The 22,563-nt window shown below is 42.1% G+C and overlaps 2 protein-coding genes across 2 annotated transcripts in view; both read left to right on the top strand.

The window, feature by feature from the left end:
• DARS1 (aspartyl-tRNA synthetase 1) overlaps positions 1-5,995 on the top strand; it is a 36,439-nt gene extending 30,444 nt beyond the window's left edge. The window contains exons 11-16 of the mRNA XM_064661601.1: positions 602-748; positions 1,722-1,764; positions 2,428-2,508; positions 3,187-3,298; positions 3,699-3,770; positions 5,382-5,995. Of these exons, the coding sequence (XP_064517671.1) occupies positions 602-748; positions 1,722-1,764; positions 2,428-2,508; positions 3,187-3,298; positions 3,699-3,770; positions 5,382-5,473 (547 nt within the window). The 3' untranslated portion in view covers positions 5,474-5,995. The remainder of the gene's footprint in view (positions 1-601; positions 749-1,721; positions 1,765-2,427; positions 2,509-3,186; positions 3,299-3,698; positions 3,771-5,381) is intronic.
• Positions 5,996-10,176: 4,181 nt separating this feature from the next.
• MCM6 (minichromosome maintenance complex component 6) lies at positions 10,177-22,375 on the top strand. The gene is made up of 17 exons (XM_064661593.1): positions 10,177-10,346; positions 11,123-11,269; positions 11,806-11,916; positions 12,422-12,671; positions 13,346-13,511; positions 13,598-13,743; positions 14,569-14,719; positions 15,071-15,212; positions 15,581-15,722; positions 15,852-15,959; positions 16,530-16,685; positions 17,738-17,866; positions 18,729-18,890; positions 19,941-20,076; positions 20,344-20,511; positions 21,051-21,190; positions 21,857-22,375. The coding sequence occupies exons 1-17, from the start codon at positions 10,234-10,236 to the stop codon at positions 21,968-21,970; spliced, it is 2,481 nt and encodes an 826-aa protein (XP_064517663.1). The 5' UTR covers positions 10,177-10,233; the 3' UTR covers positions 21,971-22,375.
• The last annotated feature ends 188 nt before the right edge of the window (positions 22,376-22,563 follow it).

Below are 22,563 nucleotides of genomic sequence, written 5' to 3'. Positions count from 1 at the left end.
TTGTTCTATTTTGAAAATTATCCTAATATTTGCTATACAAGAAAGTTTTTCTGGTTAAAAATTACTACACCAGCCTGCATCTGTTCCATGATAGCAGCAAAGATTATTTTCCACTATTCAGTCTAACTCGTTAAAAAGTCAAACCAAAAGTTTAGGAAGTTGTTTTCTTTTGTTTACAAGTTAGACTGTCTTGCCAGCAGAAATGCAAATATATTCTTCTGTCCAGAAGGAAATGTCTTGTTTATTTTTGAAATAGGATATTACTCAAATAAAAGAAGAACCCAGGTAAATATTACAAATCAAAGGGATGATTTCTCAATGTCTTTACAAAATTTGACCTAGTCAATTATTTCTTACAAAAGGAATTAGACAGAAGTGATAGTAAAATATTAACATGTATGTGTGTGAAGTAGGTGCATTAACTTGGATGAAACATTTCATTAGGATTGTATAGGATTTCTCCAGAAGTGGCTTTAATACAGTTTTTATATTGCAAGAGGGACCTCTTGTGGCACAATGTAGTGCCATTGCAAAATCTGTATCAGATGTGAGTTCTTGATTGTTCTGTATTTGGCTTCTCTTCTTGTTTCCTCACACACAGATTCCAAACTGAAATCCAGACAGTGGGCAAGCAGTTCCCATGTGAGCCCTTTAAGTTCTTGGAGCCCACTCTGAGGCTGGAATATCGTGAAGGTGTGGCCATGCTTAGGGAGGCGGGAGTTGAGATGGGCGATGAAGAGGATCTGAGGTACTTTGGCAGGGCACAAATGGGAAGGTGGCAGGAAAGTGTCAGTTTTGTCCTCTGCACCTGACAGCTCCCAAGAAGGAACCACAGCTTTTAGAGGAGTAAACAGGTCTTACATCCAGGTCTCTTGACAAGTAAATGATTAGATGTGAAAATAATCCTTTCTTTTAACGTAGACTGTAGATACAAACTCTGAAATCTGAAAGAAAATAACTTACAGCATAAAGTGAGAGCAACTTGAACCTTCTAAGGATAAGAAGTATTTGTTTGTCTGTCAGTTGCAGCCCTTCATGTGAACTGTCACATGTTTTTGAATAGGATTAAACAAAAAGATTCTTCAGTCTCAAGGTCTTGCTTTTAAGAAACATCTTTCCATTTCTTCCTTCCACCTCTCAGGAAAGTGATTAAGCAGTTTTGATGCATTCCCATTGATTTACTGAAGGATGGTTTAATTAGCTGATTATATGTCAACTTTTCTAAACACACTTAATCAAATAAAACATTTATTTCCCATAATATATCCATTACCCTTAGGATAGTGTGTTAAACTCTCTGTGCATCCAAAAAGTTTCAATCATAAGAGCATGATAGAGCAAAAATAATTTCCTCAGCAACTGCTCATAGTGTTTCTCACTTTTTTTGTTGTACACAAGATATATGGCAGTAGGAAATAGAATACACAGTTCTTCAGTAATCAGAATATGGTGACTAGCAAGTAGTTCTATTAAGAACAAGAATACCTTTAGGTATCAGTTAATTTAAGGGATTTTTAGGACCAATACAAAATATTTAGAAACAAATAAATATACTTTATTTCTGCAATTTCTGCCTGCACAATCCAAAACATTCAGAAACAAGTACTAGATTTTCTAAGGCTCAGGGTGCAGCAGATCTGTAGCTTGAAGTCTTTTTGGCTTTATGAAGTATATAGCCAATACATGTTTAAATTAATTTTAATGGTGATAATCTTTTTCAGCACTCCTAATGAAAAGCTGCTGGGACGCCTGGTAAAGGAAAAGGTAACAATTAGTTTAGAATGAATAAATTTGTTGTTATATCTCAAACCTGATGCCATGGAGTCATTGGGTTGGTATAAATGCCTGCATGTAAAACAGCTTTTTACACACTGATGGACAATAGAGTGTCTCAGAACGTGCAGATATTGTGAAGCGTTTCTGATTACCATTTTTAATTATCTGACTGCATCCCCATTTTGGTGCTGTGTGTTTAATCTGCTCTCATTTTTATCTTAATCACTGTTAAACTGTTTCACACCATTTTCAGTCTTTTATATTTATTTCTATCATGTTGTACTGAGTACACCAAACAGGATAGTCTGTTCCAAAACCTATTCTTATAATTGAAAAAAAAAACCCAAATCAGATTCTGACTAAATCTATAGGAAAAGATGAGATCTTTGGGAAAAAAAAAAGTACCTGTTGCTACAGCAACACATTTTATTGCTAAACATTTATAAGTTTACGCTAGAAGTAGTATTGGAAAATTGAGACATAATACACCACTTTTATTGATAACTTATTTTTTAAGACAATATTGTAGGAAGTTATTGGGAGATTTGTTTGAATTTTGTTTCAAAGATTCACTGGTTTTGTCTTCCTCTTGTAATTTGTTCTTTATGTAATTTTCTTTTGTTCTAACTGCTTTAAATTACCTTCTTTCAGTACGACACAGACTTCTACATTCTGGACAAATACCCTCTTGCTGTGAGGCCTTTTTATACAATGCCAGATCCAGCCAACCCTGTAAGTAAAATTCCTTGTTGCTTCAATGTGTTTCTCTTTTTTTCAGTTTAAATTATGCTGTGTAAGGATAACTTGACAATATAGATAAAGTACATTTATATGACCATAGAATCATTGAATGGTTTGGTTTGGAAGGGACCTTAAAGGTCAGCTAGTTCCAGCCCCCCTGTGATCTGCTGTTACAATTAACATTCTGATAACAAGAGCAGGTCAGTGTTACCCAACTTGGGAAATGTTTCCAGTTGCTGGTGAAAACATACTAGAGAGATTGGGAGAGCTTTATGAAGAGATCTCCATGGTCAAACACTGCTGCCATCACTGAAAAGTGGCAAAAACATTCTTCCAGGGCAGCAGACGCTTTAACATAAAAGATGGTTTTTTACATTTCCACAGTTTATTCCTAAATCCAGGACAGATATGTTCAGAGCATCTTTTGCTGGGATAACTACATGCAAGTGTAATGGCTTGTCAAAGGGTGTGTGGATGAACTTCAGTTTATTAAATCAGCTCCAGTCTGTTGAGAAGGAGCCCAAGGACTGTAATTCGTGGGCAAGCTCCTAATATATTGTACTCTTACTGCACAACTTTGAATATCACAAGTGAAGTTACTGAGAGGTGCATATTTGCAACCTATGGAGTCACTGTGGGTAGGAAATAAACTCATCTTTGTTTTTCCAGAAAACCTCTAACTCTTATGATATGTTCATGAGAGGGGAGGAGATCCTGTCTGGAGCTCAGAGAATTCATGACCCTCAGCTGCTGACAGAGAGAGCCAAACATCATGGCATTGGTAACAAATCCATTTAAGAGAGTATAAGTCATGATTGAATTTGTGTCCTTTAGAGGAAGAATTTGGGACAGAATTTCTTATATGGCCGTAGTGGTAAACTCACAGTACTGTTTCATTCGTAATGTTAATCCATCTAATTCTGTTCAACCATCTAGAGTGGTGATATTAAGAAATTAGTTTGTTTCCCTGCAACTCCTTGTTGAAAAGTTATAAACAAAATTGTAAAACAAATCCGTTGCAGTTGTAATTTCTAGATAGTGCTGGATAATTTATACATTCAAGGAGTAAAACCCCACTGTTAGCTTGTAAATTTTTTTGTGTGTTTGCAGTCCTGTAATCACTTGTATGTCTGGCTTGGGGATCATTCAGCAGGTGAAAACCAGATGTTTTTCCTTTCCAGATTTGGAGAAGATAAAGGCTTACATTGATGCCTTTCGGTTTGGTGCCCCTCCACACGCAGGGGGTGGAATAGGTGAGTGTGTCTGTATTTTATTTTCTTCTGTGTTAGCTTAACCTACACTGCTCAGTCTCAAGCAGAGTTCAATATAAAATTCATAACAGCAGCCTTGTTAGGTGAATTTGTGGGGCTGTTCATTCTGGAGAATTTAAGGAGAGAAGCTAAAATACAAGGATCATCATAAAACAAATAGGCAAAATATTAATGGCACAATCTGGCAATTAAAAAGTAGATGATCACAAGAAAAAGTGCCAGTTCATTAGCCAGGCACATCACTTTCAAATTTGACCCAAGAGGCAAATTGAAGGAAGCAAGAACGTACTGTATTCTGTGTGGATTTATCAGAGCCACCACCGTACCAGTGGCCACAGGTCTCTGCATTTGGTGGAGCTGTTCTGCAGGGAGGGGAAATAAGTGGTTACTTCTGCCTTATCAGGGATTTGACAGTGTCACTGATCAGCTTGATGCTTGTTGTTTCAGCAAAGGTATTGAGAGGCTTCATGTCATGGGGTGTGTTTTACAGATAAAAATGAAAAGAAGATAGGTTTTAGGCATCTTAATGACAACAACTGACAGTTTGGCACGTTGCTTTCATAGGCAGGATGAAATCTATTCCTGTGTGTGGAAATGGGACATTTTGTAGGTCCTGATCAATAGAACCAGAATTTCTTTGATTCAGTCTTTCTGCACTTGCCTTCTGACATACCTACAAGGTGTGAGTGTCGGTGGTCATGCAGTCCTTGTGAGCAGAGGAGATGCAGCATTTGCTGATGATCCAAAATGATTTAGGCCAGTCAGAACTGACAGCAGGGAAGCTGAAGGTACATCTTTCCTGCAGAGTAAGTGCTCCATATGGCATGTCCCAGAGGTCAGGCCAAGTAACAGCCAAACAGGAGATGCTGTGGGAATTAACACTGGGTTCAGGCTGTTCCAGGTGGAAATCTTAATATAGGAAGGCAGTGTGTGGAAAAAGTAGGGTGCACCTGGATTTCCCCTCAGCATGGCTGGGGTGCTTATACAGCCCCATGGATTAGGAAGTGCTTCTGTGTTCCTCAGGACACACATAACCTCTGATATTTCAGGAAGAAAGAACACAACAACTAGTGAAATACTTACTGTCATGAAGATATCATCAGAAAATAGTTACACAGATGTGTGGTGTGAATCTACATTTTTGTACTGCAGAGGATTTGGGATGAAATTACCCAGGTGTAGGTTTTTGCTGTGGCTGCTTATGGCACTTGGTGTCTCTTGCTCTGAAGCTGTTAAGACTGGTTTGGGCTTTATTTGTGTTACTGTATCCGAGGTACAGTTCTCCTGATTACCCACCTCTGCTCTCACTTTTCTATACCTTCCTTGGAGTCCTGAAGTGATTCAGAGCAGGCTTGAGTCTCCAGTGCCATTTCTTGTCAATACCTGTTCCAAATGCTGTGTGTGCCATGGCAGAAGGCACTGCTGTAAAATCCCTAATTTTTGGTTTAGCTCCTTCCCGCAGGCACACACGCTGATGTGAACACCTCAGCCTCCGGTGGGCTTGGCTGGCAGGGGGTGGGAAGTATCTGTAGCTTCTTAAGAGTTTTGAACAACAGACTGACAGCACTGCTGGGTTGTTTTCATCTGTTTTAGGGCTGGAAAGAGTGACCATGTTGTACCTGGGACTGCACAATGTCCGTCAGACCTCCATGTTCCCACGGGATCCCAAGCGACTGACGCCCTGACAGGAGCTGCTGCTGAAAGCTGGAGAAGATTTGCCCTGCAGACAGATATGATTGCAAGCATATCCCCTGCTCCTCATGAACCTGTATTGATTTGAGCATTATGATATGCAATTAAAAACAAATTCTCCTTTATGAAGTGCCACATTTTTTTTATCCGTAGTAGTTTATTTAAAGGAAAATATTTTAACAGATCAGGACTCTTTGTATTGGCAATTGTGCACATTTTTAATGAAAATGTGATACTTGGAGTTAATATTCTGGTGTCACATTAAATTGTATCATTTTTCTAAACATTTTAATAAATTATGCAATAACCATTTTGCATTTTTAACTTATGTCAGCAAGATTGAATATTCTGAAGTATGGGCTCAAAGATAAAATTTAAAAATCAGGAGGAGACCAGCCAACTGTTAACTTACAGGATTGTCAGGTAGGAAGCAGGTGAGAAGAACATTCTTAACAAGAAGCCTTTGTTTGAAATTGTGAAAATAGGTTGAAATAAATCTCTCAAAGTAAATTAGATGCAAATATGTCTTTCTGTTTTTTGCTTTGTATTCTCTCAAGATAATAATGAATCAATAAGGTTTGTTTGGGTTTTTTTTAATGATGTAATAACTCTAAATGTATTTTCATTATATCTTCTTCCCCCTCTTTTTTTTTTTGAAAGTTGTATACAAGCTGAAGACTTTTTCTTTATTTTATTTTACTATTTGAGAATGGATAGAAGTTTATACATGCTCCCAGAATACACAAGGGATATATAATATTCTCAGAAAATTAATGGACAATGAATTTGAGAGCAGGTCATGTGTTTTCCTGCCTGATCCAGCCTCTGGAATAACAAACAAAACAAATCACCAAGGATTCCATGCATCTTATTACCAAGGAAAAAAAGAAGGAAATTATGTAAGCCAGCCTGTATCAGGTTTGTTGTGGTTTTTTTATTTTATTTATAAATGCTGTCCACAACCCAACTGTTGTACATTAAGAGAAATTGGGTGTTTCTCTAAGAGTACTTCTGAAATTCTTTCTAGACATCCTTTTTCTCAAATGAATCACTTACTTGAACCTCCTCAATTTGCAGTGATGCACAAAGCTACTTCTCCTCGTCCTCCTCCTCCCAGCCCAGAGGATGTGCCCTGCATATGGAGAGGAACCAGTGCCTTGGAAACTTCCTTGTGTGGGCTGCAGCTGAGAGTTGTTTTTCAAATTTAAAACATTTTTGTAAGTGTTGATGCCAAAGAGCAAAGGATTAAATTCCTTACTTGGGCACTGCAGTAGAGTTATCTAATATTCATACATATTTGTAGTTCCTGACTTAATTTTTGTTTAACATTTTCCATGATAAAGCTTTCAGTAGGAGGTACGGTTCAGACTGTCTGTGGTGTTGTTGCTACCTTGATTTTTAAATGTCAGAGAAGTCACATATTGGCTGTGCTACAGAAAGGTCAGTGAGGCTGTGTATAAATTGTGTAGATTTTTACAAAAGGGCAAACCATCTTTTGCACCTGCCTTTGAACAAGACTTAATTTTAATGTCTTGTGACAAGAGTTCTCCATTAGAAAACAATCAGACTAAAGGTCAGTCAGGTAAAGAACTGGAAATGTAGAAGTTAAACTTTGTTTAGAAGTCACACAATTCAAGGAATAACACTTTGCAGCATTGCTTATGAGTCTGTTGTAATTAATTTACTGTGGAATCTTCCCCAGTTATTAACTTGAAAATCTTACAGTGCACCCAGTTGTACTTTGCAAAGCTGAGTGGATTATAAACACAGCTCATCATCACAGACTTATTACTGATGAATCCAAGTTTCAAAACAGTTGTTTATTCAGCTAAGCCAACTGGAATGAATTTAATTTAATTACTTTTGTTCATACAGAACTGGTAATATATTCCACTTCAGAAGCTCATCCTTCTAATCAGGAGCAAAATTACTGACTTAAATTGCCTGCCAACAAAAAAAGTATTCTGAGGACTGTTTCTTGCTCTAGATTTGGCAGCAAGTTTTGTTCATACATTGCTGTAACTACTGTACTCATCCCAATTCTGTTAAGAGTTATTCAGGCTCCTGCTGTAGTTTGATTTATTCACAGGAGCTGCACAAGAACAAGGGTTGGGATGGAGGCCCCAATTCCTTTGTATGCAGAATCTTTTCATACAGTCTCTCTTAGCTAACAGAAAATAATTGTGATCATAAATCAAAGCGCATTTGTCCCGAATGTCGTGTTAACAGGATACTTTAGTGGGAGTCTTAGAACTTTGTTTGAAACCTTGCAAATTGAAATTTCAGAACTTTATATTGCTTTGATAGGTAGCAACTCTGAAAAAGTAAAACCTGTATTGTCCTTTATTTCCAATAATTTGCAGGAAGTTCAGCAGTTTATGTGGAGCCCCCATGGCTGCTGCCTCTCCACCAGGTAAAATGGGCTTTGGTTACATTTTCTTTGAGGATATACGGAAGGTAATTACAACAGTGCATTTTTTAAACTAAGGAACTATAAAGAACTTTGGTAAGGAGTAGCCAGGGAGTCATCTGCTCAAAACAAACACAAAGCTTCAGTTTGCCTCAGAAGTTTTTAACTACACCATTTTCCTGTGAAAATCCATCTGTGTTCGCTGAGCTGTCTAAATCTGCCCAGCAGGAAAGGGGGCTCAGGCTGTTCTTTTGGCAGCCAAGTGCAGGACTGGCTCCCCATGGCTGCCCACACCTGCTAGGATACCCCTGGTGGGCACCACCCAGCTGCCTGCTCCTGCCCAGTGGGACAGGGGGAGAGGAAAAGCAGGAAAACTTTGTGCTTCCACCCTGTGCCTGTCAGTAACAGGTGTATTGGACACCACTCCATGTGAAAACAAACTGTGGCCTGCACTCTGCTGCCAAAGGGATGGAGGAGAACACACTGACAGTGTCCACTGGGGAACCACATGGCTGCCTGGGACTCCAGTTCCTACTGGGCTTCCAGCATATCCCATATGGTGGAATGATTTTGCCTAGGCCACAGGAGTGCACAGTCCCCCTCCATCCCATACACCATGCATGTTCCTCCTGGACAAAGAGAGCCTGGAAAAATGAGACTGGAAAAACAGGATATTTTCTGGACAGCCACCTCTAGAGTACACAACTTGCCCAAGCAGATTTTAATTATGTACTGTTTCTTCTTTGGATATTGTACTTATCCACATATGAAGGCTGTAGATTTTATTATTTTGGTAGAGGAAAAGTGATGAAAAAAACAGTAGAAATTACCTGAGATTAATTATTCTTTTAAAATAAGCCTCACAACCAATTTGTGCACATTGGTATGATTTCATAAAACATGGCATTTATTCACTGCAAGTGTTTTTTAAGTTACCAAGTTAATTCTACTAGTTTCTTATTTTCTTTACCATTTTGCAGTTCGGTCTCTACTCCCTGTATGGCAAGTGCAGTGTAACACGAACTAACAGTGCTGCAGGAGGCTGGTGCTGCTGGCACTTCTTAAAGGCCTTCAGAACTGAAAAGGAGCCCTTAGCTGCCTTAATTACAGCAAAATTCCCACTTTAGGCAGAGATTAATGACTTTGCAGGTGGCAGAGCAATTCTAAGCAATTTTTCATGGATGTTGAAGCGGTTCCTGCTGGCAGGCACCGTGTGCCAGCAGCTGCCATTCGGGAATGGCTGTCAGCCATGGCACCGCTTGGCACATGTTACCTTCGACCATCCTGTGTTGCCAACAAGGAGCCAAGTGTCCAGACTGCAGCCTGACCCTCACCTGGCTTAATTTACACCCTTTTCACCTGGGGTCAGTCCTTCAGCAGCTGGAGCTGCAGCCTCCGGAGTGTCTGGTCAGTGAGCAGCTGCCCCAGTGCTTCCTGCACACACTGGGAGGATTCCCTGGATCTGAGCTTCCTCAGCAGTGGAAGAAACTACCAGAGGAGTTTTAACTCCAGTTGCTGTAGCTGATTTCTTCTCTGGGAAACCAGTGCCCTGTGGAAGCTTCACAGCAGCTGAAGACCTTGCTGAGGCCACCCAGAGCTGACACTTCCATACCTGTGGTTCTGGAGCCCCCAACGTAGGAAGGATGTGGAACTGCTGAAGCAAGACCGGAGGAGGGCTGGTAAGAGTACTGGAGCACCTCCCCTACAGAGACAGGCTGAGAGAGTTGGTGCTGTGCAGCCTGGGGAAGGGAAGATTGTGTGGAGACCTCACAGCACGTTCCAGTATTTGAAGGGGGCCTAGTGAGAGGACAAGGAGTAATGGATATGAACTGAAAGAAGGGAAAATTTAGGTTAGCTGTTAAGAAGAAATTCTTTACTGTGAGGGTGGTGAGGCACTGGCATAGGTTACCGAGGGAGGTTGTAGTATCAAAGCCAGGCTGGACAAGGTTTGAGTAACCTGGTCTAGTGGGAGGTGTCCCTGCCCAGGGCAGGGAGGGTTGTGTCTAAATGGGCTTTAAGGTCCATTCCAACGCCCTAACGCTCTATGGCTGTGTGTTTCTATGGGACGCGTTCCTCTGGCACAGCCCTAAGCCCTGGGCAGCCCTCGTTCTGTGTGCCAGCCCAGCAGCGGGCGGGGACCGAGTCGCTGTGCCCGGAGCTCCCGGGCCGCCTCCTCACGGTCCCGCCCTCGGCCTTTGGCGCGAAAACGGCCGCGGGGGGCGGGGCCCTGAGGGACGGCGGCCGCCGATTGGGTGGCGCGGCGGGCGCGCGGCTCACGTGGTGCGCGGCGTGGCGGGAACCGGGTCGGGGCCGGGCCGGGCCGGGGCAGTGTCGGCGGCAGGGATGGATCTGGCAGTGGCGGCGGCCGGCGCCGGGGGAGCGGCGCAGCAGCACCAGCAGCTCCGCGATGAGGTTGCCGAGAAGTGCCAGAAGTTATTCCTGGACTTCCTAGAGGAGTGAGTGCCGGGCCTGGGGCGGGCGGGCAGGGCGAGCGGTGGGCCTCAGGCGCCTCACGGAGGGGCCGCCATTTAGTGAGATCCTGCCGGGGCCTGGCGCCCCCGCCCCTCGGCCTTCGATTGGAAAAGCTCTCCTGTGGTCTGAGGAACGGCTCTGGCGGGAGGAGTCTGCTTTGCCGGGGTACAGGAAGGGAGCCGCGAGAGCTCTCTGAGAAGTATTTTGCACCAGGTCTAGTGGAAGGTGTCCCTGCTTATGGCAGGGGGTTGGAACGAGATGGTCTTTGAGGTCCCTTCCAACGAAAACCATTCTGTGATTCTATGATTTGTTTGGTGCATTTGGTGTTTTTTAACAAAGTTTTGTGGCAGCCGTGTTGAAAACCCTTTCCACGGCTTGGGTATTACACATCTTGCTCCCTGCGTTTTGACTCCCGAGAGGCCTGTCCGTGTCAAATAAGGAAACCATTATAATCACCCTGAGGAAACAAAACCCTGTTTACTGGTGCAGAGTCATTGTTAAATATAAAATAAAACTCAGTGTGGCACTCGGGACAACACTCGTGCTGCTTGAAATTCAAACCCGGTTCGTCTGTGCTGGGGTGTTGATAGAACAGATGCAGAAGGGGGTGGAAGAAGAAATGTTGTTGGAAAGGGCTTTGCAAGGGACTGTGGGATGCCTTAATGTGAGCCATCCTTTCCTTTGCCTTTCTCCTGAATTCAAAGTATTCAGTTGCTGCCTGGTGCATGACTGTGAGACTGCTTTCCTGAATCCCTCTCAGGTTCCAGAACAGCGATGGGGAGGTGAAGTACCTGCGTGATGCTGAAGAGCTGATCCGGCCAGAGCGGAACACGCTGATCGTCAGCTTTGCGGATTTGGAGCAGTTCAACCAGCAGCTGTCCACCACTATCCAGGAGGAATTTTACAGGTAAAGTGTAGAGGTCCTTTTTCAGGTAAAGCTGAGCCCTGCTGCAGTCTCAGGCTCGTAATGCCTCACTTGTTATGTAAAAAATGAGAGGTTTGTCTTCTTTCTGCATCCTGAGAACACTTTTTTTTAACTGGCTCAAAACATTTCTCAGTGGATTCCTCTCTGGAAACCATGAGCTAACTAGGAAATGACATTTATTCTGGTGAAGAAGTAGATAGGAGTACAGAATAAACTCTAAAACTTCATGCTCTGAAAATATTTTATTGAGTCAGTCACTTATTTTGAAGATCTACTTCTTAATGTAAGGATAAAAGTGTCATAAAATGAGATTTTAAAAAGTCCATTATGAAGCCATAATGCAAATGACATTATTATGCAGTAATCCCACATTTAGCATACTTAGATTCACTTTTTTTGTGTTACATGACATTAAAAGCCAGAACCTGGTAATCTGATACAAGCCTTTGCTGTAGTCTAAAGCAGAGAAGGCGTTTTAATAGCTTTTGTAAAATTTGAACTGCTTTTCTGTATTTCAGGGTTTATCCTTACCTCTGTCGAGCAACGAAGACTTTTGCCAGAGACCATGGAAATGTTCCTTCAAACAAGGACTTTTATGTTGCATTCCAAGACCTGCCTACCCGACACAAGTAAGATGATTAATAATTCCAGAAACTTGTGCATTTTTACTACTGGGGAAAAACATGTCAAAGCACACTGAAAATGTTTGGGTTATATAGCATAAAATGAGCAGCTGACCAGAACAGTTGTGAAGAAGTTTCCTGACCTTGTGCAGGATATATTTTGAAAAAGTTTTTCATTTGTGAATAACAATCAGATACTTATATTCATTATATTCCACGAATGTGAAGCTTCTCTAATTTAAATAATGTAACTTCTCTAATTTAAAAAAATTATTTAGTGTGTGTTGCTTTTGAAGTACCAATAGTTTTGCATTGGTTTGACCATTAGAATTAATCTAAAAGTTTATGTAAAATCATAAAACGAGAATATATTTTAATAACTTTGTTTCCTTTGTCTGTTACAGCACTTCTTTAGTCACAGGCTGAATGAAACTATGTTGTATCTTAGTATCTTGGGGCCTAGAATTGTCAGCTCAGTAATTTAATCCCTGGGAGTTTGTGTTTTGCCCAGAATTCGGGAGATGACCTCGGCAAAGATCGGCTCCCTGATGCGCATCAGTGGGCAGGTGGTTCGGACCCACCCGGTGCACCCGGAGCTGGTGAGCGGGACCTTCCTGTGCCTCGACTGCCAGACAGTCATCAAAGATGTGGAACAGCAGTTCAAATACACACAGCCCAGCATCTGCAGGAACCCAGTCTGTGCCAACAGAAGGAGGTTCCTGCTGGACACGAACAAATCAAGATTTGTTGATTTCCAGAAGGTACGAGGGTGAGGTTGGGGGTGATGACTAACGATGGTGTACCTGTGGTAATTGGAAGGTGTTGTTTGTTCTGCTACAGTTAGCTTTGGTTTTGTGAGGAAAAGACCTCAAGAAAAGGCACTGGATTTTCTGGGGAAAGTTTCTTTCTGTCTATGGAAAAAAGGCTTATGTTTAAGCATGGGAAATTATTTATAGTATCAAACCAATTTTGTTGTGTGACATTTATTGTCTAAGTGAATCACTGAAACCCCACATACTCAAGCCATCATTAATCTCATGCTGCTGGTACATCAGTGTAGTTGTTCTATACCAGTATAAAAAGAGGTGCCTTCTAGTATCTGCAATGTTTTTTCCTCCACATTTTTTTACTCTCCCGAATCCTCCGCACTTCGTGGCCTGCAGCAATATTTTATGCCAGCTATGTTACCTGAAGTTTTCAAGCTGGTTTTCAGAACTGTCACTGTGGCCCCTGTACATCCTCTTAAGTGTCTCCAAGACTCCTTAGACGCTGATTAGTGAAGAGATTTTTGGTTGTTTGTCTTATTGCCAGAGGAACTTCGCGGTTGGCACAGATGGCAGCAGTCAGATGCTACCGACTATTTATTAGCACAGCTTTTGGAGTGGTTTGAGCTCTGGTGACATTTGCTGAGTGCTTATCCCCCCTCCATGCCCAGGTCCGCATCCAGGAGACGCAGGGGGAGCTGCCGCGGGGCAGCATTCCCCGGAGCGTGGAGGTGATCCTGCGCGCGGAGGCCGTGGAGTCCGCCCAGGCGGGTGACAAGTGTGACTTCACCGGCTCACTCATCGTCGTGCCTGATGTGTCCCAGCTCTCCACACCAGGTTTGTTGCTCCTGCTCACAACCTCAGTGAGGTGTCCTTCACGTTCATCCCGGTCCCTGCTGCCCTGACTCCCGCTCTCCCGGCAGGGCTGCGCGCGGAAACCGGCTCCCGGCTGACGGGGACAGAGGGATATGAAACCGAAGGCATCCGAGGGCTGCGCGCCCTGGGAGTCCGGGAGCTCTCCTATAAGCTGGTCTTTCTGGCTTGTTATGTTGCACCAACAAATCCACGGGTGAGTCTGGAAAGAGAAGAGATTTAAAGGTGTTCCTGATTTCTGCTCTCTGTGGTTTTCCCTCAAATTAGGGAGCGGGAATGGGTAAAGTTATAAATATGTATGTGTGCCACCTTGCTGTGTGCATTTGACTGTCTGTAAGTTCTGATTGAATTTGTATAGCAAGGTTCTCCTCTTCAGATGTAATTATTTGCCAGTGTTATCTGTTTATTCTAGAGTTGACTGGTCCATGTATTTCCATTCAGCTTTCAGCCATTTCTACAGCATTTCCTTTTCTTCCAGGAAATCCTATTTCTTATTCCCTCTAGTTTATCACATAGCATCTTGGGATGTTACTGCAACATAAGTAATACTGAGTATGTCTGGGTTTTGGCGTGTTGAGGTATTGTAATCTGTCACTCTGCTAGGAGCTTCACTGTCACACAGGATAAAAATACCATCTGTTATTTTCTGGGAGTAGAAGTTTCTGACCCCACTTCAGAGTAACAAAAGACCTTGTTAAGTTCCAGTTAATGAAGAATGCTTACAAAGGCAAATTTACCCAAAGGAAACCATACTCATTTACTCTTCTTTTAATCTCTGTATAAGCATCTCACCTGGGGTTTTTCTTACTAACTGAAGTTACACCATTGATTTTGCCTGTTAGGAAATTGTCTATTGGATTTTAAAGGTATAAGATGATGAGCTTCCTTAGCCTAAGGGCAGCTTTTCTGAACATGTTCCTCCCATCCTGCTTACAGTGAGTTTTTGTAACCTGTCTGCAGTGCTCACATTCATTAGTGACCATGTTATTCCTTCTGTTACTGTTTTATTTCCTTTGTTTAGTTCGGTGGAAAAGAGCTCAGAGATGAAGAACAGACTGCAGAGAGTATTAAAAACCAGATGTCTGTGAAAGAGTGGGAGAAGGTTTTTGAGATGAGCCAAGATAAGAACCTTTACCATAATCTGTGCACCAGCCTCTTCCCCACTATCCATGGTAAGAAGCCAGTTGAAGATTTCCCTTGTGTAAATATTAATTCCTTTTGCTCTCTGTGTGGTGCCATTTTGGGGAAGGTTGAAAGCCCTGTTCTAACTGGCACAAACTCTGCCCTCCAGCACTGGTTGTGCTGGAAAAAGAGAATCTATTTCCTGAGTACTTGCTGTGTTTAATCATTAAGACCTGCAAGACTAGTGAAATGGGTTGGGTTTGCTATTGGGTGTTCTACTACTGAACCTTACAGCTGACAGTTGGATCTATTTTAAATAATTTTATTATTATTATTATTTTTAAATAGGAAGAATGTGGTGTTTTCCTTGGATTTTTAGTTGAGTGTCTTTTCTGTGGCAGGTAACGATGAAGTGAAACGTGGGGTCCTGCTGATGCTTTTTGGAGGAGTTCCTAAAACCACATCAGAAGGCACTTCGCTGCGTGGGGACATCAATGTTTGTGTTGTTGGTGACCCAAGTACAGCCAAGAGTCAATTTCTAAAGTAAGCATCTCATTAAAACTCAGTATTTAAATATTGTCCAGTGTGACTGGAGCTACAAATGTGTGACAAACGTGTCCCATGCTTTTTTCTGTGTTAAACAGGAAAGGGAAGTAAAATATTTAAAAATATTTTCCAGGGATTGTTTAAATGTGGTTGAAGTATTTGAACAGGGCTGGAGCAAACTCACCAAGCCCCTGTGGTATTAAAGAATGGATTGAGACTTTTTTGTTCTTTACTTACGAAAGTACAAATTTCCAAATATTTTCAAAAAGACATTGAATATTAAAAATACAAATTTATTGCACGTTTTAAAATGTCAGAGATAAGTGAAACACTGGGGGGGGGGGTGTTATTCCTTCTTTCCACAGGCATGTGGATGAGTTCAGTCCCCGTGCCGTTTACACCAGCGGCAAAGCCTCCAGCGCCGCGGGTCTGACGGCGGCTGTCGTGAAGGATGAGGAGTCCCATGAGTTTGTCATCGAAGCTGGAGCCCTGATGCTGGCGGACAACGTGAGTTCCTGCATCCCTGGAATGCTTTTCATTAATGGCAAAGAGCCCCTGGTTGTGTTAATGGAGCTTTTTTTTTTCCAAGAGTGATAGAATTTGGGTCACTTACTATTTTTCATTCCTGCCCCGCAGGGGGTTTGCTGCATTGATGAGTTCGACAAGATGGACGTGCGGGATCAGGTGGCCATCCATGAGGCAATGGAGCAGCAGACAATATCCATCACCAAAGCAGGAGTGAAGGTAGCTTGCACTAGTCCTCTGTGTAGTCTGTAGGGTCACCTGACTGTTTGTTAGAGGTGCCGAACCTGTCAGATTTTGATACCAGCTCTGCAGCTGCCTCACTGTGGCAGCACAGAGATCACTTGCTGCAGAGTTCTTGTGCCACGTACCCAAAAAAGATCAGAAATGTTACTGAAAGGAAAAAAGGTAGTAGTGGACAGGAAACAGAAAATGGGAACATTCTTGAAGTAGCCCCAAAAACGTTGTAGATTTGTGTGTGTTTGTAGAAGTAAAGTGTGTGTTTGCACTGCTAAAAACAGGGTGAAAAGAAGTTTTAAGGGCTTATTCCGGTATTGTTGGCAAGAGTGTGACAATGTTACAATACTGATTCTTCAAACTGTCTTGGGGCAGAGACCTGGTGAGAAAGGACTGGTTAAGAATTTGGCTGCTTTTGAGGAGTGATTGTTATAATACCTCCATTGAAACTCCATCTAAAAGATGTTATGCTGACCCATTTGGATTGCAATGAGTTGGTTTAGGAAGTGATCACAGATACCATTCTCTCTTCAATTTATTTTTCCCCATTTCCAGGCCACCCTGAATGCCAGGACTTCCATTTTGGCTGCAGCAAACCCGGTTGGTGGGCGCTACGACAGATCCAAGTCCCTGAAACAGAATATAAACCTCTCAGCTCCCATCATGTCTCGCTTTGATCTCTTCTTCATCCTCGTGGATGAATGTAATGAGGTAATTTTAAGGAATTGTAGGTTAAATTGTGTCAGAAAAGATCTCTTGGAGGTCTCTGGTCTGACCTCGCGCTCCAGCAGATTATTGGGAACAGGTTACCAAGACCTTGACCTGGTGAGTTTTGAGTATTTCCAGGGATGGAGATTCTGCAGCCTCTCTAGGCCCCTACTGCAGTGTTTGACAGCTCTCATGTGTTCAAAAAATAATAACTTTTATATCTAATCAGAACTTCTCATGGTTCAGTTTGTGTTGGTTGCCTCTTTTCTATGAGTTATTTGGCTCCATCACCTCTCTACTGACTGGCCAATGAGGCAGTTACTTTCTTTTCAAGCTGAACAGACCCAGCTCTTTCGGCCTCTCCCACATCACTTACTCCTGCCCTCTGTCCATCTTGGTGGCCCTCTGCAATTTTAGGTGAAGCAGATCTCATAAGAGCATCTTGCTTCTGCTTCTCTGCTCTGCAGCTGAAAGCTGGCAGTACCAATGTGGACACGCTCTGCTGAACACAAGGACACTGCCTTTTCACCGTGTAGAGGTTTGACCTGCAAACTTACCACCATTAGTCATTTTTACAAATGGCTGGTCACTGAGGCTGAGGCTGCTACCACCTGTCTTTGTGGCATTTGCCTTGGGAACGCAGGAGATCCAGAGATTAATGTTCAGTGCTGCTCTTGCCACTGCTCTGCTCGGAGTGATTATCTAATTGGGAAGGGACTGGTGAGAGAGACAGAGCAGGCTGAAAAGGAAGAAAGCAGTTCCCACGCTGCAAAGTGCTGCTTTCTGCCTGTTCTGTGCCTGACTTGTAACCCAGGAGAGTTCCAAGAGGCTATAAATCCTAAAACTGCCTTTTATCCCCGCTCTGCTGTGTTTCCTTGTATTAAAAAATGCCAGGACTTTCTCTTGGACCTTCTGGCAGACAGTTTGGCTTCTGGAAAGACTAGCTCTGCCATGAGGATTGCAAGTGAGGGAGGGGAGTGGGAAGGAAGACTCTAACTGTTGTTTTGCTGTTTGGCTGATGGTGTGAGTGATCTGACAGAGCCCCAATGTCCCAGGTTATGGATTACGCCATTGCCCGGCGCATCGTGGATCTGCATTCCAGAGTGGAAGAGTCTGTGGATCGTGTCTATTCCTTGGATGATATCAGAAGGTATCTGCTGTTTGCCAGGCAGTTCAAACCAAAGGTAATTCCACTTTTCCTGTGCAACTTGTTCTGTCTGAGGAGGTCCCAAGGAACAGTCACTCTGCTGTGTGCTCGTTTCCAGCAAACACAAAGACACTTAGTGTGGTGTTCTCTCAAGGAAATAGCTATAAACTCACTTATTACCTGGAAACAGAGCATATTTTGGAGCCGTGTACTCTTTTGAGCTCTGAAAATCATCCAGCTCAGCTGAGACTGTTGTAATCACTAGTCCTAACTGCTTTGGTGGCAGCTCCTAACCTTTGTCTAGAATGAGGAGTCATTTTATAGCTTTCTCGTACCTCAAGGGCATGGGTTATTCAGCATGACTGAAGCAGAGATTTTTGTATTTTATTGACTTATTGCTTGATCAGCTTGTTTGCCTTTATTTTAAAAGGGTATTGTTCCTTGGTATTTCTTTGCTTGCTTTTTGGTAAAATACAGAACATGGGAAACTGCTCTAAGTACAGGTATTTTGGTAGTAGCAGCTTGGATGAGCTGAGTGTCAGATTTTTCAGAAGTCTGTAAACAGAGAACAATCTGGTGTGGACAGACATGAACTATGCCCAGAAACAAGTCAGCGGAAGAGAAAAATAGAAAATATCAACAAACCTGCTGCAAAGTGATTAATGCAGCTATGTACTTCTTGTAATATCATTACCATTGGTGAATATAATCATTACTACAGTATAATTTTAACATAATATGATTGTTGCATTTATGTACAGTATGTTTATAGCATAGAGTATTTCAGAGAAAAGCAGCAGCAAGTACAGGAAAGTCTGAGAATTGCCAATCTAATGCAAGAAGAATAAACTTTTAATAACCTGAACGTGCAAACTGTCATTCTGCTTGATGTCCCAAAGATATCCAAGGAGTCTGAGGACTTCATAGTGGAGCAGTACAAGCGGCTGCGGCAGCGCGACGGCGCCGGGGTGACCAAGTCGTCGTGGAGGATCACGGTGCGGCAGCTGGAGAGCATGATCCGGCTGTCCGAGGCCATGGCCCGCATGCACTGCTGTGACGAGGTACCAGGGCTGGGGGGGGCTTGGTATGAGTGGGTGGGAGCTCTGGCTTTGCTGTTTGACTCTGAGATTGGGTGAGGAGGAGAGCTTGGGTAATGTTTTCGCTTGTGGTCGCACTCAGTCTGAATCTGTGTGCCAGAAACACTGGGTTTAAGGTGTGTCTTTTAAAGCTGAGTTCAGCTGATACAAACTGAGAATGTTTTTGCATTACAGTTGTGTCAGCACTCTCAGCCTGTTATCTGTCAAATCGTGACAAAGGGGAAGAACTATCATCTACTACTATCACTCATGACTGTTGGTAGTGTCTTTCCTGATCTTTCGTAGTTTGTAATCTCTCAGCTCTCTCCCATCTGCAATCTAAAAAGACAAAGTTCATCAAAGTATCTGAACCTCCCCAAGAGTCCCATATATGTGATCTGAGCTCCTCCTCACATCAACCAGTGCTGCAATGCATGATGTGTTCTGGCTGTTAACTGCAGCGTGACTACTGCCCATCCTAGTCCCTGCTTTAAAACCCAGCAGGCCTTTTGAAAGGTTGATTAGGGGTTATGTGACACATGCAGTGATGGAACCTTGCTCACTGGCTGTGTAAGAAGGACACCCATTGGGTTCTTTTAAATTAAATTCAGCTCATAAAGAAACAGATAGCTTTTAGCTTATGGCTCAGCTAGAGAGGATTTTTCCAGTTTTTGCTTTTCAGTTCTGGAGGAGAGTCTCATTAGGCCCATTTCTTTCATGTTTATTGCTCTACTGATCTTTCTTCTGACTGTTCTTGGCTTAAATAAATTTTTTATTGACTCCACATGATCACTAAATCCTGAAAGATTAATCGGGCAGCTTTTTACCTCCATAACCTTGAGTGACCTCAGTGTGCTTGTAGTGGGATACAATTTAACTTGCAGAGTCTTTACTGCTGAGAATTAATCAGGTGAGATGGGTAGAAAAGCCCTGTGTCAGAGTCAGAGATGAGTTTCTGGAGCTGTTGAGAAACCAAAAGAGCCTGTTGAATACATGTTAACCTATTTAATACATATGTTTTCAAATCCTCCTCAGGTTCACCCAAAACATGTGAAGGAAGCTTTCAGGCTTTTAAATAAGTCCATCATTAGAGTTGAGACTCCCGATGTCAATTTAGACCAAGATGATGAGCAACAAGTGGAGGATCAAGAGGACCAAGATGGGGTCAATGGTAAATTACTTACAGGGAATTTTTTCAAAGGGGAAAGTCCTTCCAGCCTTTACAGATTCCCTTTTTGAGCACATGCTTCTCTTTCGTTTCTCACCTATTCCTTGTCTAATGAGGACTAGAAATCTGGACTCCTGTTCTTAACTCTCTTGCTTCTTCAGCCTTCTTCACCACCTCACCTGTTTGGTCAGTACAACATTTTTCAGTGGCTCAGAGTATTAAATAGGTAAAAGATGTTTCAGCTTTAAACCTGGGCATGTGTCCAAACAGGTGAGGCAGAAGCTCCAGCTGGGGTCAATGGCCTAGTGAATGGGGTCAATGGCCATCCTGAGGATGGGAACAAGGATGCTGCACCCAAAGCTTCTCTTAGACTGGGCTTCTCCGAGTACAGACGGATTTCCAATCTCCTGGTGCTGCACCTCAGGAAAGCAGAGGAAGGTAAGGATTTGTTTATTGAAATGACAGCTGGCCCTGAGCTCAGGGAGTGATTGTTACTGCATCTCATGCTGTTCCACGTGGGATTTTCACTCCTGTTGAGCCAACAACTGTGTCAGGTCTGGTGTGGACCCGTGCTCATGTGAGAGTATGACATCTGGTGATACAAATATGATTTCTTGGAGTTTTTACCTCTGTTATTTTAGTCATTTGTCAAAACCCATTAAGTTGAGAAGCATGTCAACAGAGCAGACCCAGAAAAGAACTTGCAGCTGAAGGCTGATGTGATTTAGAAGCCACTTGGGTGCATAGAACTGAAAGCTTCAATTCTCAGTCTAATTATGGCCTAGTAAACCATGACACAACAGCTTCCCATGCAAAACATGATGCTTTAAGGATCAGAATGAAGTCTGATGTTGCTTAAACATGTTAAAGCGTGTTTCTCTGTTAACATTTTAAATGTTAACATAAAAATCTTTTTCTCCTGGGGTTTAAATGGTATCTTACTGCTGCTGAGTTTATGTAAGCTGTTTTCTTTGCAGAAGAGGACGATTCATCATTAAAGAAAAGTGAACTTATTAATTGGTATCTAAAGGAAATTGAATCTGAAATTGATTCTGAAGAAGAACTAATAAATAAAAAGAAGATCATAGAGAGAGTCATTCACCGACTCACACATTATGTAAGTATAGACATGTGTGAGTAGTGAAAAGGGGTTTTAACTTACACAGGGCAATCTTTCATGTTTAATAGAATACATTCCTAATTGGAGAAACCTGGTTTGTGTTTCCATGTCACAGGCTGATGCAGTATAGATGCCTTCTTTGCTTAACAGCTGTTGCAATAATTATAGAAAAAACACTGAAATAAACTGGAGATGTGTATAATTAAAAGTCCAAGTGCCATATTACGTCCCTACAGAAGTGTGACATTTCTCTGTGTTTCTATAGTATTAGCTATGCATTAGGATACTGAAGTACAAGTAACGCTTTATCAATGGATAGCCTTAAGTCACAGGGGTACTGAGGTACTTTGGAGGAAAACATATGAAAATATAAAGTACTTTTCACTTTTAAAGGTGCAAACCCACTAGACTGGAAAGCTCTAGGCTAAAAAGTTCCCAGAAAGCATACAACATATGAGATTTCAACATAAAAGAAATTTCCACTGAATATAATTGTTAAGATCAAGAATCTGTTAGAGGGAGTTCACAATTAAAAGGATTAAGTAGTTAATAAAAGGGTTAAGTAGTTAATAAGAGGTGCTACCAGGATAAAAAAGAGGTGCCTTTCAAAAACTACAGACCAACCTCTGCCCTTGTTTTAATACAAATCTTTGTCTGTTGCAGGACCACATTCTGATAGAACTGTCCCAGTCTGGACTGAGAGGATCCAAAGAAGAGGAGACTTTTGATGAAGATCCATACCTGGTTGTCAACCCAAACTATCTGCTGGAAGACTGAGGGCTGGGAGCTGCATTGGAGAGCTGACTGGTTACAAGTTGGAAAATGCATTCTTTTCTTGCAGGGGTTGCTGTACAGCAAACTCCTTAAATTGCCATGGATGTGCCAGTGTGTGGTCGGTAATATGGGATTGCTCATTCACACTGAGCATACCTGGAAGGTTTTTAAATTTATATATTAGTTTCATTATTAATTCTCAATTTTAGTGCCATCATCTGGATGCAGAAGAGAATCACCCAGTGGCTTTTTTTATCATCAAGCTATTTAGGTGCTTCTGTTTTAAATGAGAGGAATTTTGCATAGTTCTTCTGCTGCATTTAGTAGATTTTTTTTATGGTATATGTTTTTATTGTTTTTCTTATTAACATAAATAAAAGCTCATCCACTGGGAGTGGATTGCTGTTACTCACATGTGGGATTGCTGTGTTTCTATGCCTGTGCTTTGAGGCTGAACAAGTAGCAATCTAAATGTTTAATGTCTTAAGAAAGATTAAATTTCCTGGATGACAGATGCTGCTTTTTAAGAAGTTTTTTTTAACTTCCAGTAATGGATAGTGAGAAACTGATTGCTTCTCTTTTTTTTTAGATGGACT

The sequence above is a fragment of the Pseudopipra pipra genome, chromosome 7 (assembly GCF_036250125.1).
Source record: "Pseudopipra pipra isolate bDixPip1 chromosome 7, bDixPip1.hap1, whole genome shotgun sequence".
NCBI lineage: Eukaryota > Metazoa > Chordata > Aves > Passeriformes > Pipridae > Pseudopipra > Pseudopipra pipra.
Note: the sequence above shows the minus strand (reverse complement) of the source record. Positions and strands in the feature narration are given on the sequence as shown.